Here is a 14692-nt window from a genome sequence, read left to right as displayed (position 1 = left end):
GGTTAACATCTTAAGGGCTGGAGAGAGGCTCAGAAGAGCTCAGGTTGCTTTTTTGGAAGACCCTTGTTTGTTTCCCAGAACCTATATAACAGCTCACCAACTTATGCCTTTTCTGAACTCCATGCACACAGTACACACATACACTCAGGCAAGCACACATACATAAAACATTAAATAATATCACAGTGAATGACTAAATTAAATGTATACAAAGAAGTGAGAAAGCTGAAAGTGCTAACCACACACTTGTCATCTTGGTATTTGAGACAGGATTAGGGGTTAAAGGCCACCCCTTCAGTATTGCTCAGTGAATTATTTTCAATTTAAAAAAAAAAAAAAGATTTTATTTGTATACGTTTATGTGCCTGAGGCCATAAGACAGCCAGTTGTTGAGCTGCCCATGTTGAGGCTAGGAACCAAAATCCCATAAGTCCTCTGCAAGAGCAGCAAACATTCTTAACTGCTGAGCTACCTCTCTGGCTCCCTTTGAATTTTAATAGCATACTTCCTGTCATTAGACTAATCTTAAAATACAATATTTCATTTTTAACTTACTAATAACCTCATTTAAAAATAAGCTCCCAGAGTGTGCTCTATGGCTTTCACAAGATTGTCAGGCAGTTCCAAATCCATTAGTACACCAGAAACACAAGTTATAGAATGGGGCAGCTGGATGTAAAGTGAACTAATCTCACACTTAGATTTCAGCCTCAATACTATTGGTACTTTGGGATGTATCTGTGCATTTTAGAGTGTTAATGGTATCTCTCCCCTTTCACGTTATCTTTCAAATATAGCCCCCCACTTGTTAGGAAAGCATTCATCACACAAGTTGAAAGATTAGTGTCATTTCCTACTTGAGTTTTTCAAGTATAAACCGCTAAGCTGTGTTCGGAAGTTGTCTAAACACACATGCTTCTCTCTAACCTCAGTGCTGGCCACTTGAGGTAGACGCTGTCTGCATTTGTATTTCTCTGTTTTCCAAATGCTTTTAGTACTCCAACCCCTCCTCTCTTCCCCCGCAAGGATTCAACCAAGATTACAACTTTCTGGAAAGACTAAGCTAAGCATTTCTTTGTGCTGTCATTAACATGACCTGTCGTTTTTGACGTTATAAACTAGAATGCAGATTTAAAAGTTTCAACACTTTGTATGTGTCCACATGGATGTGCAAGTGCCCACAGAGGCCAAAGAGAGTGTGGTAGATCCCTTGGAGCTAGGTAGTTTTGAACAATCTGATGTGGTTGCTATAAACCCAATTCTGGTCTTTTAGAAGAGCAGCAAGTTCTTCACTTGTGAACTTTATTAATGTTTAGTTTTAGTGTTAGGGGAAGCCTTTTGGTTAAGAATGTAAAGTGATGTTATGGAGTCCGTATTCGTATTATAAAGTATTAGCATATGTTTTTTTCCCAGGTTACTGTACAGTTTGATACTTGGCTAGGTCAGTTAACCAAGTTACCTAAGATTACTGCATTGTTTAATCTATTAATGTATGGGCTTCAAAGTCTTCAGTTGGCTTCTAAGATACTTGCCTGATTTCTTTCACTTTTAATGTTCTCTTGAATTTTTTTTTTTTTTTTTTTTTTTGGTTTTTCGAGACAGGGTTTCTCTGTATAGCCCTGGCTGTCCTGGAGCTCACTTTGTAGACCAGGCTGGCATCGAACTCAGAAATCCACCTGCCTCTGCCTCCCGAGTGCTGGGATTAAAGGCGTGCGCCACCACACCCGGCTTTGAATTTTTATCTACAAAGAAGCATAAACCTCAACACTGGAGTTTGATCTCCTTGCCTCTCTTCAGTGCTGACATTGGTGATCTCTAATAACAAGATTCTGCTCACCTTACTGTGTAGCATTTCACCAGAATGTCTCTAACAGGTATCTCCTGATTGTTCTATCCAAAGCCAAACTCATTTTTGCTGCTGTTTCTTTCACTTAGCCTTCCATAACTACAATAAAATACTCAGGTTGATCTAGTTAGGAAGTTTATTTTAATTGCATTTTGAAGGTTTCGGTATATGATCAGTTGAGGCAGCAGACATGGCTAGAGTCCAGTTTAGAGCTAAACTGTTAGCTCATCAGCCAGGAAGCAGAAGAATAAAAAGGACTGTTGGATCCTCCCATTTTCCTTGCTGCCACACTCGCAGAGACTTCCCATTATACCTTAGCTCCTAGAGATTCCACCACCGAGCAGTAGTGCCATAGCAAGCCCGCTGATCTAAATGTGCATCTAATTGTAGTTTATCTACAGTGACACCAACCCCGCTGCTCTTGGTCAGCTAACTAGTGGTTGCTTTGCTGCATCAGGCCTCACTGTTCTCACACGCGTTGATCATTGAAAGGCTTTATCTCTTTTGCTTCTGACCTAAGAAAACAAGCTTCACTACTTGCACTCTTGCCCTACTCATTCAATTCCTATTGTTTGAACCCCCTGACCCATTCTATCTGTCTCTGCCTTGGTGTCCCCATCTTAGGATATTGGTTACTGCTGTTGCCTGCCTAGTGGGGTCACCCATAAGTCCTCCTGGGTAGTTTTTTTCATTCCTATGCTTTTGCTCAAGTGAGGTCTGCTTTGACCACTCTGTAAATCCACAACGGCAATCCTCCTCCTCCTCCTCCCACCCTGCTGTTGCTTGTATGAGTAACAGTGGTCTGCTTTGCTACCTAAAGGACAAGGAAACACTGATCTTGTTTCTAAAATGTCTAGTAAGTGCCAGGCACCTCAATGAAGGACTGAGTTTTTACAGGATACCAAGAAATCACACAAATGAGTTCAGTCCTACAGGTCCTTTTGATAGTATGAGAAGTCAGTGTGCACACACACAGATGTAGGCAATGCCTAGGAAAAGAAAACATGCCTCAGACAATTAACACCACTTCCTCTGTATTTTATATGCACAAAATGTTGTGTTGCTTAAAGACCTGTTTTCTCATCTGGGCATAATGTATATTCCTTATAATCTTAGCACTCCGGGATCGGGGGCATGGAGAAAGGATCATAATCTTGCACATACTTGCAACACAAGTCAAAGGCTTTTAAATTTTTTTCTGGACATGGGCTCTCTGAATCATTTGTGAACAATTTTGGTACAATTCTCTTGAGAGTTGAACATTAAATAATGAGTTTTAGGTGTCTGATTCTTAAGTTCTTGTCATGAAAGATATCATGATATTATTTCACTGGACCTTTACATTTCTGAGTTTTGTAAGTTAGGGGAGCAGTTTGTGAAGGCCCATACTGGTTCTAAGTCTCCGTGACTGTTTGTGTGAATGTTTATTAAGTATAAATCCAAATAGCTTTGGGCCTGGTAAGTTGCCAAGATTACAAGAAATGGAGAGGCAGAGGCGATTTTAGAGCCTTTCTAGCAATGAAAACACCTGAAAGATGTTTACAGTGTCTAACTTTACAGTGTACTGGTGTTTGGGGTGCTGCTGAGAGCTATGCGTAAGAAGTTCTAGCATTTACACACTAGACAAGCAAGAATGAAACAATGTATACTGATAACATATAAAGGCTTTATACATTTGTTAGACTTTGAAGTACTCCAAAAACGTTTTGATACAAATATGCAAGATTTGCTTTTCGTCTTAAGCTGGACGTGGAACTCTTCTTGTCTTCACTCACTTACTGTTTAACAGCCTCCCCATGTAAGTCTTGCAACATGGTCCGTCTTCTGTTTCGTAGGTTTTATAAAGCCTAAAAGTTCTAATTCAGAAACAGCTCTAATAAACCGAGCACTAGAGGCCTTAGCTAAGGAAAATCAGGGTGTTTGTTTTGTTTTTTAGTTTGTTTGACAAAAAGATTAAAATGAAATTTCAAAGTTGAAATAGTAGCTGGTAAATTGAAATAAGTGGTTGAAATAAATACTACTAAATTATATAACCCTATTGGAAGATGTTAAATGCAATCAGAATAGAAGGTTCAAATGGAGCTGTGTGTTACAGTGCACACCTATTGTAATCCCAGCACTTGAGACAGAAGCAGTTTGAGGGCAGTCAGGTGAGGTTACATGATACCGTGTCTCACAAAAATGACAAATGAATCACAAACAGATGGAAAAGTGTTGAACACTATTTGTGTTAAGAATCGCCCCCTTGCCAAACTTCTAGAAGTATGTTTTAAAAGTTGATAATTCAATAATGACAATTTCCTTAGTAAAAACTGGAATAAATTGAGAATAGAATAGACTAAATTCAGAATACTTAGAAATTAAGGTTGTTTTAAGATGGTATGGTTAAGAAGCAATACATATTTAAGAATTTTTAGATGTGCTTTTTTTTTTAAATTTATTTTTTAACGTGTGTGTGTGTGTGTGTGTGTGTGCGTGTGTGCGCGCGCGCGCGCGCTGGGCCTTGAATTCAAGGCCCTTTGTTTAAGCAAATGTTCTATCTTTTAAGCAAATGACCTAGCCAGTTCAAGAAACAAGAACATTAAAATACTGCTACTGGGTCACTGTAGAACTGGTTTTAAAAGGATACTGAATAACTTCACTCATTTCTTCTGAGACTGTAGAATTTGCATCCGTTTTCTCAGCAGCTGTCACAACTGTTGCAAAAGCCTTTTGAGTATACAAGACAGAAGAAAATACAACTTGTTGCTAGGCACCTTTTTCTGTACCCTTCAGATAGTTTTGGAACTAATCAGGTTTTAGGACTTGCTGTAAATCTTTCACAACAGATTTCAAATTGAAGATGACTAATGACATTAATAAGTTTTGCCAGTTATTCATTAAAAATAATAAAACTGACTATACATTTGTGTTAGAGGATTAAAGCATAACTTATTCAAAATTTTAAAAGCAGAGAAATCCCTGTTCCCTCTACTGTTAATCTTTTACTCCAAGAAAATGCATTTCTCTTGGAAGACTCTCATTTAGCATGTCCTTTGATGTCGAGAAGATGTCAGCTAGGACTTTTGGCAGCTATGCACATGTCCCCTGCCTTGCCATGTATTCCAGAGTAGAATTTCTCCTGCTGAGTGAGGGTGTCCACCACACCTGTGTTGGCTTGCTCTGAGCTGAACTGAATCCTTTGTTTGGCTTCTGCTTTAAAAACACAGGATAGGAGCTTCCTTAGGAACTTGTGAAGCACAGCAGCATTTGTGCTTTACAGAGGAGGGAGGGAGGGAGGGAGGGAGGGAGAGGGAGAGAGAGAGCACACAAAAACGCTAGGAAAGCTAGTTCAACACCTAACTTGTTCTTTGTGACCCACCTCTGCCCAGTCAACGAGGTTGATCAGCCGGCTACACTCCAGGTGCAGTTTGTATGCTATGCAGATGTCAGGGGCAGTATTTGGAATACATCCTTCCTCACTTTTCAGTGCTTCATTCTAAAAACAGATTAAAAGTTAAAATCTTAGAAATTATTAAAACCAAAAAGCTATTAGTTGAACTCCTAAATCAGAAAGTAGAATCTTGTCATTTCCTTTCTTCATACTTCAAGTCTTGGCTATATCCCATATCCCTCTAGCTCTAAGCCACTCTCCCCATAAGACTTTTTTTTTTAAATCTCATTTTTATTTGTAGAGCCTTCATAACACATGTTTCAGTTTGCTGTAAAAGTTTAGAAATCTCTGGGAATGATTACCCAATAAAATGCTACTTCCAACATTTGTTATAAAGGCAATTCTAGCAGTTATATGTGGCATTAGTAAACACTTGTCATTGGTAATGGTAGAGTAGGGTAGAGTAAATGTGATCTCCCAAAGAAAAGACTGCTCTCAGCACTGCACTTTCTGTTATTGTTTTGGAAACAGGGTCTCCACATGGCCTAACCAGCAGTGCAGAGCTTCCCCCTCACCCCCCAGGTTTATTTTTGTTTCTGTGCATGAGTGTATCCATGTGAACAGATGCTGCCCCTTAAACACAGTCATCTGCACAGACCGGGAGAGAGTACCAGCAAAGAGCTGGAGACAATCAGCCCTCACACCACAAGCCCTATAGAAACTGTCAGTATTGGTTTAACTTACTTGAAATCCCAGTTTTATTAAGAAACAAAATCTCATACACAAAATGCATCAAAGACCACATCAGTTTCTGTAACTCTACCACTAAATATTTTCGTTTGTAGCTCATACATTAAAAGTTCTTTTTCTTTACAAAAAACTGGATTCATTCGTTGTGCAAAGGGGATGAAGCACCTGGGCGTTGGAGACTGTTGTTCTTCCCTCTCTGGTCGGAGTCTCAGAGATTAATCTCAGTCAGGCAGATGCTCTCACCTGCTGACTGAGCTATCTGAGCAGACACTCCTGTTATTGAACCATGAAATTATTAAGAATGGAGAGATGCTCAAGAGTTAATAGCATCTGCTGCTGTATGTCACAGAGGACCAGAGCTGGGCTCCAGGCTCCCTACTCACAACACCTTTCATTTCAGCTCCAGGACATCTTATCCCTTCTTCTGGACTCTATAGGTACTTTACCCACATGAGCACATACCCAAACACATAATTAGGTTTTAAATAGGAAACTGTCAAGCTCCTGGTAGCTACATCATTGAAGACCACTGGCCAGTAACTTCCCATTCAGTATCCTCCACATACTTCACCTTATCTGTATCCCATCTTGCAAGGAACTGGTAGTAGTTTGGGATATCTTTTGGAACCACTTTTTAACTAAAAATATAATCACTATGTGTATGTATATGTATGATGTGTGTGGGCATGCATGTCCTGTGTGGCACTTGCCAAGGTCAGAAGACAAATTTGTGGAATCATTTTTATAGGGGTCCAGGGGGTCAAGCTCAGGCTATTAAGCTTCTTACTAGGTAATCAGAGGCCCCTTCATCTACTGAGCTATTCTGACTGTCCACTTTACTTTTTTCAAAGTATCAGTAAGTTCATACTGGCCCTGAACTTGGTGATCTTCTTGCCTGAACCTCTGGAGAGCTAGAATTTCAAACGTGCTACCACATCCATTCAAAAGTGCCTTCTGAAGCATCTTTTTCTGGAAGGAAAACTTCCAACTTCCCGAGCATACACATTCACCTGTGTTCAAAAATCCTATCCACCTACTTAATAATACAGTGTTCATTTATCTGTCAAAACAAAGGTAGTTTTGAACATCTGAAACTGAAATTTGTAACTTTCTGGATTTTAGGCAGCTGCTTCTTCCCTTGTATGCTGTCTTAGGAGTTTCTGCAGCAGTACCATGCAGATCCTCCCAGAATAGATTGTTGTTAGGTTTTAAAATCCACGATGAAATTCCAGGGTGTTTTTTTCCATTTAAAATATGCACTTGGAATTTTATATATTTTCATTAGGCCTTATTCCCTGACCACAGACCAACTGTTGTTACCTACAGAAGAACCCTTTTCTGCTCGGCAGTAGTAGTCTAAGCCTTTAGTCCCAGAACTCAGGGAGCAGAGGCAGGTGGGTCTCTTGAGTTTGAGGCCAGTCTGGTCTACAGAGCAAGTTTCAGGACAGCCAAAGATACAACAACAACAAAAAGAAAAAAACATGTCTGGGGAAAAAATTCATTTTTTACAAGAGTAAGATATTCATTTTTTACAAGAGTAAGATATTCCATTATAAAGCTTTCTGCCTATGATTTGTTCAGATTTCTCTTCTGGTGTGTGGTCATGAGTGTGTAGAACATAAGACAACTTTTAGGAGTCGGTCGTCTCCTTATACCAAACTCAGGTTATGAGGCTTAGTGGCAAATCCCATCTTACTGGCTATCCCATGAAAGGCAGTTTACATGGGAGCAAATGCACACAGCCTCAGTTGACTGACTGCTACTATCGCTGAGTCAACTTTAAAATATAGGAACTTTTCCTTAGAAAAATGTGAGTAACTGGACGAGTTGGGCTTCCTTCTTACCTTCAGGTAATAGTATGGGTTGTTGAGTGCAGTGTGGAGAGCGATTCTTGGAGCAGCATTTAAGTGCTCACAGAGTGTGTTGGCAGCACTGAAGTACACTATCTCATGCAGAGGCTGGCTCTCAGGAGGCAGAAGGTAGTCTCTGAAACCGGGAAATCAGGTGCCAGCTTTAGATACATACATACATACACACACACACGTACAGGTTGGTTTTCAATTCCACAGTTTTGTCAATCTTCTATGAGTATTTGCTGCTTAATAAACAGTGAAATCAGCACCCAAACAAACACCGAGTAATGGATCCCATATAGCTTCACCTAGTTTTATATGTCAATACTACTTTTAAAACTGTATTTGTATTTGTGGTATCTGGAATTAATGTTTTCCCCAGGCAGCAGGGCACTTCTGTGAGGCATTTTTCTTAATTGGATCATTTGAGGTGGGAAGACCTGCCCTGTTCTCACTGACAAGTTCATGCATCCCTTTGCTGAGAGGTTCCTTCATGGGTTAATAGTTTACCTCTTCAGGACTCTGAACGCAAACTGAGAGAGTCAGCAGTGTGGACTGAATGACCACTGGACTGGGTTCTTGTTTCTGTCCGGAGACAGCCATTGTTGGATTAGGTGGACCACAGCCTGTAAGCCACTTTAATACCCTTTCAAAGCAGTACCTCAGTGTAGCCACTAAAAACATTACCGCCACTCCCAAGTTTGCTTTCTCACCTCCTAGGGAGGATGCTACTCCTTAAGAAAGCCCCATAAGCTTCTGTCCTGCTGCTGGCTCAGTGACTTTGAAGAAGAGCATGCACTCAGCAGGCCTGTCATCCCTCCAAGAGTTCCTGAGCCTACTCATTCTGCCTCTGGATGCTGGGCTTTCCCCACTTGTAAACCAGCATAGGTTTCGAATTGGCATTTTGCTAACATTTATTTTTAAATGTCTTTCTTCTGTTCAGACCTAGAAGCTGTGTCAGACATCTGTACTCTAGGTCCCATGGAAAATAGAGACAGAGGTTGTGACTCCTGTGACACAGAAGTCCCATTTGCTCTTTGGGCTTTTGCTTCATTTCTCTTCTGTTTCCTTCCCCTTTCGCTTGAACAACCTATCTATAATCTTCCCCTCTTTCCTCCTGGGAGAGACAATCTCGGGATCAATCCGAGTCTCACTGTGGAAAGTGTTGTGACTTCACAGCAAATCTCAATTATTTCAGCATTATTTCAGCAGCTCGTGAAAGGTAAAAGAGTCAGATGTATTCGACAAGAAGTCAGAGGGTGCCTGCTGTGATTTGTTGGAACTCACAGGCCTGGTACTGGGCCTGGAAACATTGAACTGATGCCAAGGTTTACAGCTGGACATAAGGGAAGCCTCAGGAACAGGAGAGGCTCATAGTGATGTGACTGTCAGCACTGACGACTCTGTCCTTACCAGGCCTTCAACCCAATTCTCTTTTTGATATACTTTGTTGCTCTTAGCATTACTTTTTTTCTTCAGTAACTAAGATTAACACTGTCCTGGGAAATGAAAATCCCCACTTTCATCAGGATGGTCAAGTTCATGGTAGTCACCAAAAACTACCCCCTCTCCCCCAACAAACCATTCTTATCCACAGCCTCATCTCCTGACCAGTTTGAACTGCCTTCAACTCACTTCATCTAAAAACAGCACCTTTACTACTCTCCTTTTGAGGCAGGGTCTCAGGGTCATGTTAGCCTGCAATGCACGGAGATTTTTTTTCCTGTTCTAGCCTCAAATGCTGGGGTTACAGGCTGGACCTCTACTTCTGCACTGTTTGTAACTAGCTAAGTCATCTCTGGTGTACTTACATTCTTTTAAATCTGTCCCTGTTTCCATAAGGTCACCTGGATGGTTGATTTCATGTACACACATAAAGCTGGCTTTTGGGAAATACCCAGAATGGTCCAGGCTCCCCAAGAAAGACTGATAAACAAACTAGATAGGAGACTTTGATAGTTGCTGAGTAGATACTGCAGTATAGATTTGGTGCTGATACTTAGTTGTCCTGATAAAACACTCACAATAAACAGTAGCATGACTAGTATACAATGTCTGTTTCTGGGCTGACCCAGATCCTACTACAGGCACAAAAACTAAGAACAATGCAAACTTGACAGGATACTCTGAAGCGTCCTGTGTTTCCTCACCCAGCCTAACTGGCTAGATGAAGTTTAAACCTGCCTTCCTAAACCAACAGAAAAAATAAACCAAGTCATTTGATTAGGTAACAAGGTCAGAAGATGAAGAAAACCACTAAGATGGGAGAAACACCCTGGACTGGCTGTGGGCAGTGAGTCTCTGGTGTCATTGGAAGAACAGGGTTGCTGTTAGCTTAGCGGGCGGAGCTTTAGACTCACCTCACTAAGTTGTCGATGAAGTCCATAACATTTTCTCTGAGCATTTCAAACTTGGTTGGCTTCTTAGTTCTCCTTAGCGCTTTCATTTCTAGTAAGGACTACAGGACATAGTAGGGAGTGGGTAAAAAATATAACATCTTTGAATTGGGAACAAAACCACTTTGAGAGCTCCACTCATGTGGAGTGACAGCTGATGCCCTTATACAGAGTGCAAAGAACTAGATCAAAATGTGCTTTGTTTTCTGTTAAGAATCTGGGAAGACGCTACCCCTCTGTGTTTTGCTTTAAACATAGACCAGTGAATGTTCAAAGGAAGAAGAGCAGCTTACTTCACTGTTCAGTTTTACAAGAGTGCTCATGTTTAGAAACCATTAATTTTCATTAGGAACATGAAGAAGAAAACGCCAAGCCACAGCTTTGGTCCACAGGAACAATAGATGTTATGAGTGTAGTCTCACCCAGACTGAAATTCTGTGGTACATTCTAACTTGGTAAAATGGGACAAGAAGGGTCATCTGACTATCAAATGCCTTTTTACCCTACGAGTGTTCAGTAAAAAAGAGAAAGGCTGAGATTTGTAGTTTAGTGGTATGGCTCTAGCTAGTGGAGAGACACCTAGGTTTGTTTCTCAGCACTACAGGGCTCGGGGGAGGTCAAAAATATTTGACTTAGAGAGAGATAAGTACATCATATTCTTTTTGTAAATCACATTCCCATGTCCCCTTTACAGTTACTTCTGTTGTCTTCCTTAAGGCTTCAGAATTGTTTTCTAGTAGACTGACTGTGCGCATGTATACTCTAGGATGACAGTAAGACAAAGAACAGAGTTATAGTACAGAATGGAACCCACCTCTAGGTGGAGACATGCTGCTGTCTTCTCCCTTGAGAATTAAGTCAGTGGAGGGCCTGAGAGGCTCCCCTGGAAAGGCTGTTCAACATCCCTTGTGTTAGTAAAGAAAGAACCTCCATGATGGCTGCCTGGGTTTGCAAGTCTTTCTGAGTACTGACTCAGGCATAATTGCTCCTTTTTTTCCTTTTTTCTTTTGCACATTGGCAAAGCCTAAGTATGCTTTTGAAATGTCCTAATCCTCTGGGCTTCTGTAGTCTCTAAAGCTATCCTCTAAAGCTATCCTGCTGCTATGCCAGCCTACCTTCCTTATTCTTGGCAGCTTCTATATGTACAGCTTGCCTGCTTTGTTTGGAGGGAAGCTTTAAAATAAAACAACACACCTAAGAAATTGCTGCTCCACTTGTTTGAGCACTTTGTTAATTTTTTCATGAACTAGACTAAGGACCTCCAAAAGGGACTTCGATTTCCCTGGTATATATGTTTCCACTGTCTCCACAGGAGTTACCCGAGATTTCCTGGAACACTTCTTTCCTGCCTTCTAATTCTATAATTAGCACAGAAAACCAACCCCTTCCTACAGTGTAGATGGCATCAGCATGTCTGAGTTTTTAGCTTCAGTGTGTCTGTATTGTTCCTGGTTGTGAAGTAAGATATGAAAGTGATAAGGAGAGCACAAATTAAAACAAAGTAACCACCTCCAATGCAGCTGGAAGGAAGAGAAAGATACCTACCTTCTGAAGGTGATACAAGTCTGTCTTCTGCAGCCCCTTTGGCTGTGATCCACAGGCATCCTCTTCCTCTTTGCTCTCTGCTTTGAATACAACAGAGAATAGACACTGGAAGTAGAATTTATACTTTTTTTTTTTTTTTCAAGACAGGGTTTCTCTGTATAGCCCTGGCTGTCCTGGAACTCACTTTGTAGACCAGGCTTGCCTCGAACTCAGAAATCCGCCTGCCTCTGCCTCCCGAGTGCTGGGATTAAAGGCGTGCGCCACCACGCCCAGTCAAATTTATACTTTTTAAAAACATGAGCAAGATGGGCAGATGATGTTCCTTTCAGAAGCTGAAGGCAATACATATTACATTGTTTATATAGCAGTGAGATCTTCAATCACTAGCTACTGAACTCAAGCGTTTCTAGCCAGCAGAACAAAAGCCTATATAAAAATATCTTACAAACATGAAACTATTTCCCTTTGATTAGAAGCACGATCAGCTACATTCCGATACACCTGCGCTCAACCTTCCAATGTCCTGCTTTTGATTCATTACTGTTTGGCATAAGGAAGGAGGTATATAAAAGCTATAAAAGTAACTCTAGGAAGAGATCCTCCTAACTGATATAAATGTATGGCTATGCTTCAGGAGGGTGTGATACTCTCTCTGACTTGGGAACCTGACAATGATTTGGTTCAAATATGATATAAAAATTAGCTAAAGAATATATATTCTTAAAGAACCAGAAGATAACTCCTGATTTTAGAAAGTTATAACCTAAGGTTAGGATAACTGCTAGCTAAATTCTTTATTCCACTCCATTACTGTGTAGCAGAACCTTAAAACTGATTATAACACCCAGCCTGATTTAACCCTCTCCAATTTAACTCTAAATTAAAATAAATATGCCAACAGTGTAAAGAGACCATAGGTGACAAATAACCAAATATTTCTTCTTGTGAAAATTTTAAGTATACTTTGTTATTAATAACAATTGGTTTTTTAAACCAAGAAATAAAGACAAATCAGCAGGATAGTGTTGTCTTGATTCATAAAACACTATTCTTTATACTGTTGTCAAACATTTTAATCTTCAGCCTTTCCATTTGAAAAATGATAATCACTTAGTGCTAATTTATCATCAGATTTGTTCACTAGGTCACATTACATAAACTCTAATTAAAATTATGGTACCTGTAGTCTCTTTATGTCCTTAAGAGTTGCTTCTCATTGGCGAGAGTGCAACTGTGATCTGATTTTACACACACACACACACACACACATAAACACACTCACTGAGCTGGAAGCCAAGAGAGATTGGCTCTAGTCTGGGTGCTGTATCGATAGCTGTGAAGTATAAAGCAGTTTACTTTTCTTCTCAGAGTTTAGTTTCTCGTAGCTGGAATGATCTCAACTTGTAGACTTTTGTTTTTACTTCTGTGAAATGGTTCAGGGTCATTGCTGTGGTGCTACCTCTCACACATAAGTTGGAGGAAGCAAATTAGCACTGCTCACCTGCCTTAATCTTCTGTAAGTGAGCACCTGTCAGAGATCCCCCTGCATAGGAGCTACAGGGGTATGAGGAGAGATTTCCACACAGTTTGCTATAACTAAAGGAGGTTAAAGACAAAGGAATATCTGCCACAGGAGGGAGTCAAACAAACATTCCAAAGCAGGTATTTCCATGATGCCGTGAGGCAAGCCCCTCACAGCACCCCAGATAAGGAAAGAGTACAGAATGGTCTATCCAGAGAATGAGAACTGTCTGCCACCCATTCTCATCTGAAGAATGAAAATGTTCTTCTTCCATTTGATTTTCTACATTGTTTAAAACAAATCCAGAGGCAAAATACTTTTGCCTGTTTGTACTTGTTAAGATGTTACGTTCAGAGACTGGTCTGCTGACTGACACTGAGGAGTTTTGATGACACTCTGGTTAAAGGACTGTCAGGGCGGGGTATTACACTTACCATCAAGGTTCTGAAACTGGGTCAGGAAATCCTTTATTTTCTGTGTTGCGTTGCCAAGCTGCTTTTCAGTAGAGGAATTCAAAACCTCAATACAGCGCTGAAGTATGCTCACCAGTTCATCCTTTGCCAGCATTCTAGACAAACAGTGACAGGAGGTGTAGCACAACTAGAAAACTAGCACACCTCTCATCAAGTTACTCTTGGTAGCGGTGTTTCATCCCAGCAAGAGGACTTAACTAAGACAGGACTTATGTCAACAGCCGGAGCCAGGGAAAGGAGCCAGGGAAACGGCTCCACAGTTAAGGCACTTTATAACCTGAGTTGGATCCCTGGAAACTCACATGGTAGAAGGAGAAAACTACCCAGAGAGTCGTTCTCTGACTTCCACATACATGCCCCCGCCCCTAGGTGCCAACAAGAAATTAAGCACTAAATTCAGACCTAGAATTCCACATTGAGAGTAGAATCCATGACAACTTCAATGTATGAGTTTGTTTTGCAGTAAGCTCCTAACAACACACTTAGGACATGTAGACTGAACAGTGTTTCGTTTTTCTGTCTGTACTATGTGCTGAGATGGTCGTGGTGAGTGAGGTGTTGGAGGCCACAGAAGCTATTACTCCTGGCTCATTTTGGAACCGTTTAGAACCTCTGAAAGTGGAAGACTTCCCTAAATGAGATACATTTCTTTTCTGTTTGGAATGCAAAAGAAAATATGCTAGATTTTGAAGATTTACATTTAAGCTCCTATTCTGTCAACTAGGAAAACCTGTTTTTCAGACTTTATACAAACAACAGAAACTGTCTCTGATGTTTTGTACATGCCTTACAAGTCTATAGGAGGGGAGACATTTGCTGCGAAGCTGCAAGCTTCTCCATCACTTCTCTTTGGTGGTGGCCGCACTTTTACCAGTCCTTGTTAGAACTGCTATGTCTGATCCTCAGTGCTGTTGAGCTCAACTTAATAAAAAGA

General features: G+C 40.6%; 1 protein-coding gene across 4 annotated transcripts in view; it reads right to left on the bottom strand.

Moving 5' to 3' along the window:
• Positions 1-14692, bottom strand: part of Orc3 (origin recognition complex subunit 3) — a 56731-nt gene that overhangs the window by 5511 nt on the left and 36528 nt on the right. The window contains exons 14-20 of one of the 4 annotated variants that reach the window (XM_021159991.3): positions 13720-13853; positions 11764-11840; positions 10183-10280; positions 7814-7955; positions 5208-5324; positions 4476-4555; positions 3493-3734 (exon numbers count right to left, since the gene is read on the bottom strand). In XM_021159991.3, coding sequence (XP_021015650.1) covers positions 3629-3734; positions 4476-4555; positions 5208-5324; positions 7814-7955; positions 10183-10280; positions 11764-11840; positions 13720-13853 — 754 coding nt within the window. In that variant the 3' untranslated portion in view covers positions 3493-3628. The other 3 variants (XM_021159990.3, XM_021159992.3, XM_085839435.1) reach the window with 3 other exon arrangements.

This window comes from Mus caroli, unplaced genomic scaffold (assembly GCF_978045245.1).
Source record: "Mus caroli unplaced genomic scaffold, Mus_caroli_1 scaffold_6, whole genome shotgun sequence".
Taxonomy (NCBI): Eukaryota; Metazoa; Chordata; class Mammalia; order Rodentia; family Muridae; genus Mus; species Mus caroli.
The sequence above is the reverse complement of the archived record's forward strand: the minus strand, read 5'-3'. Positions and strand labels throughout refer to the sequence as shown.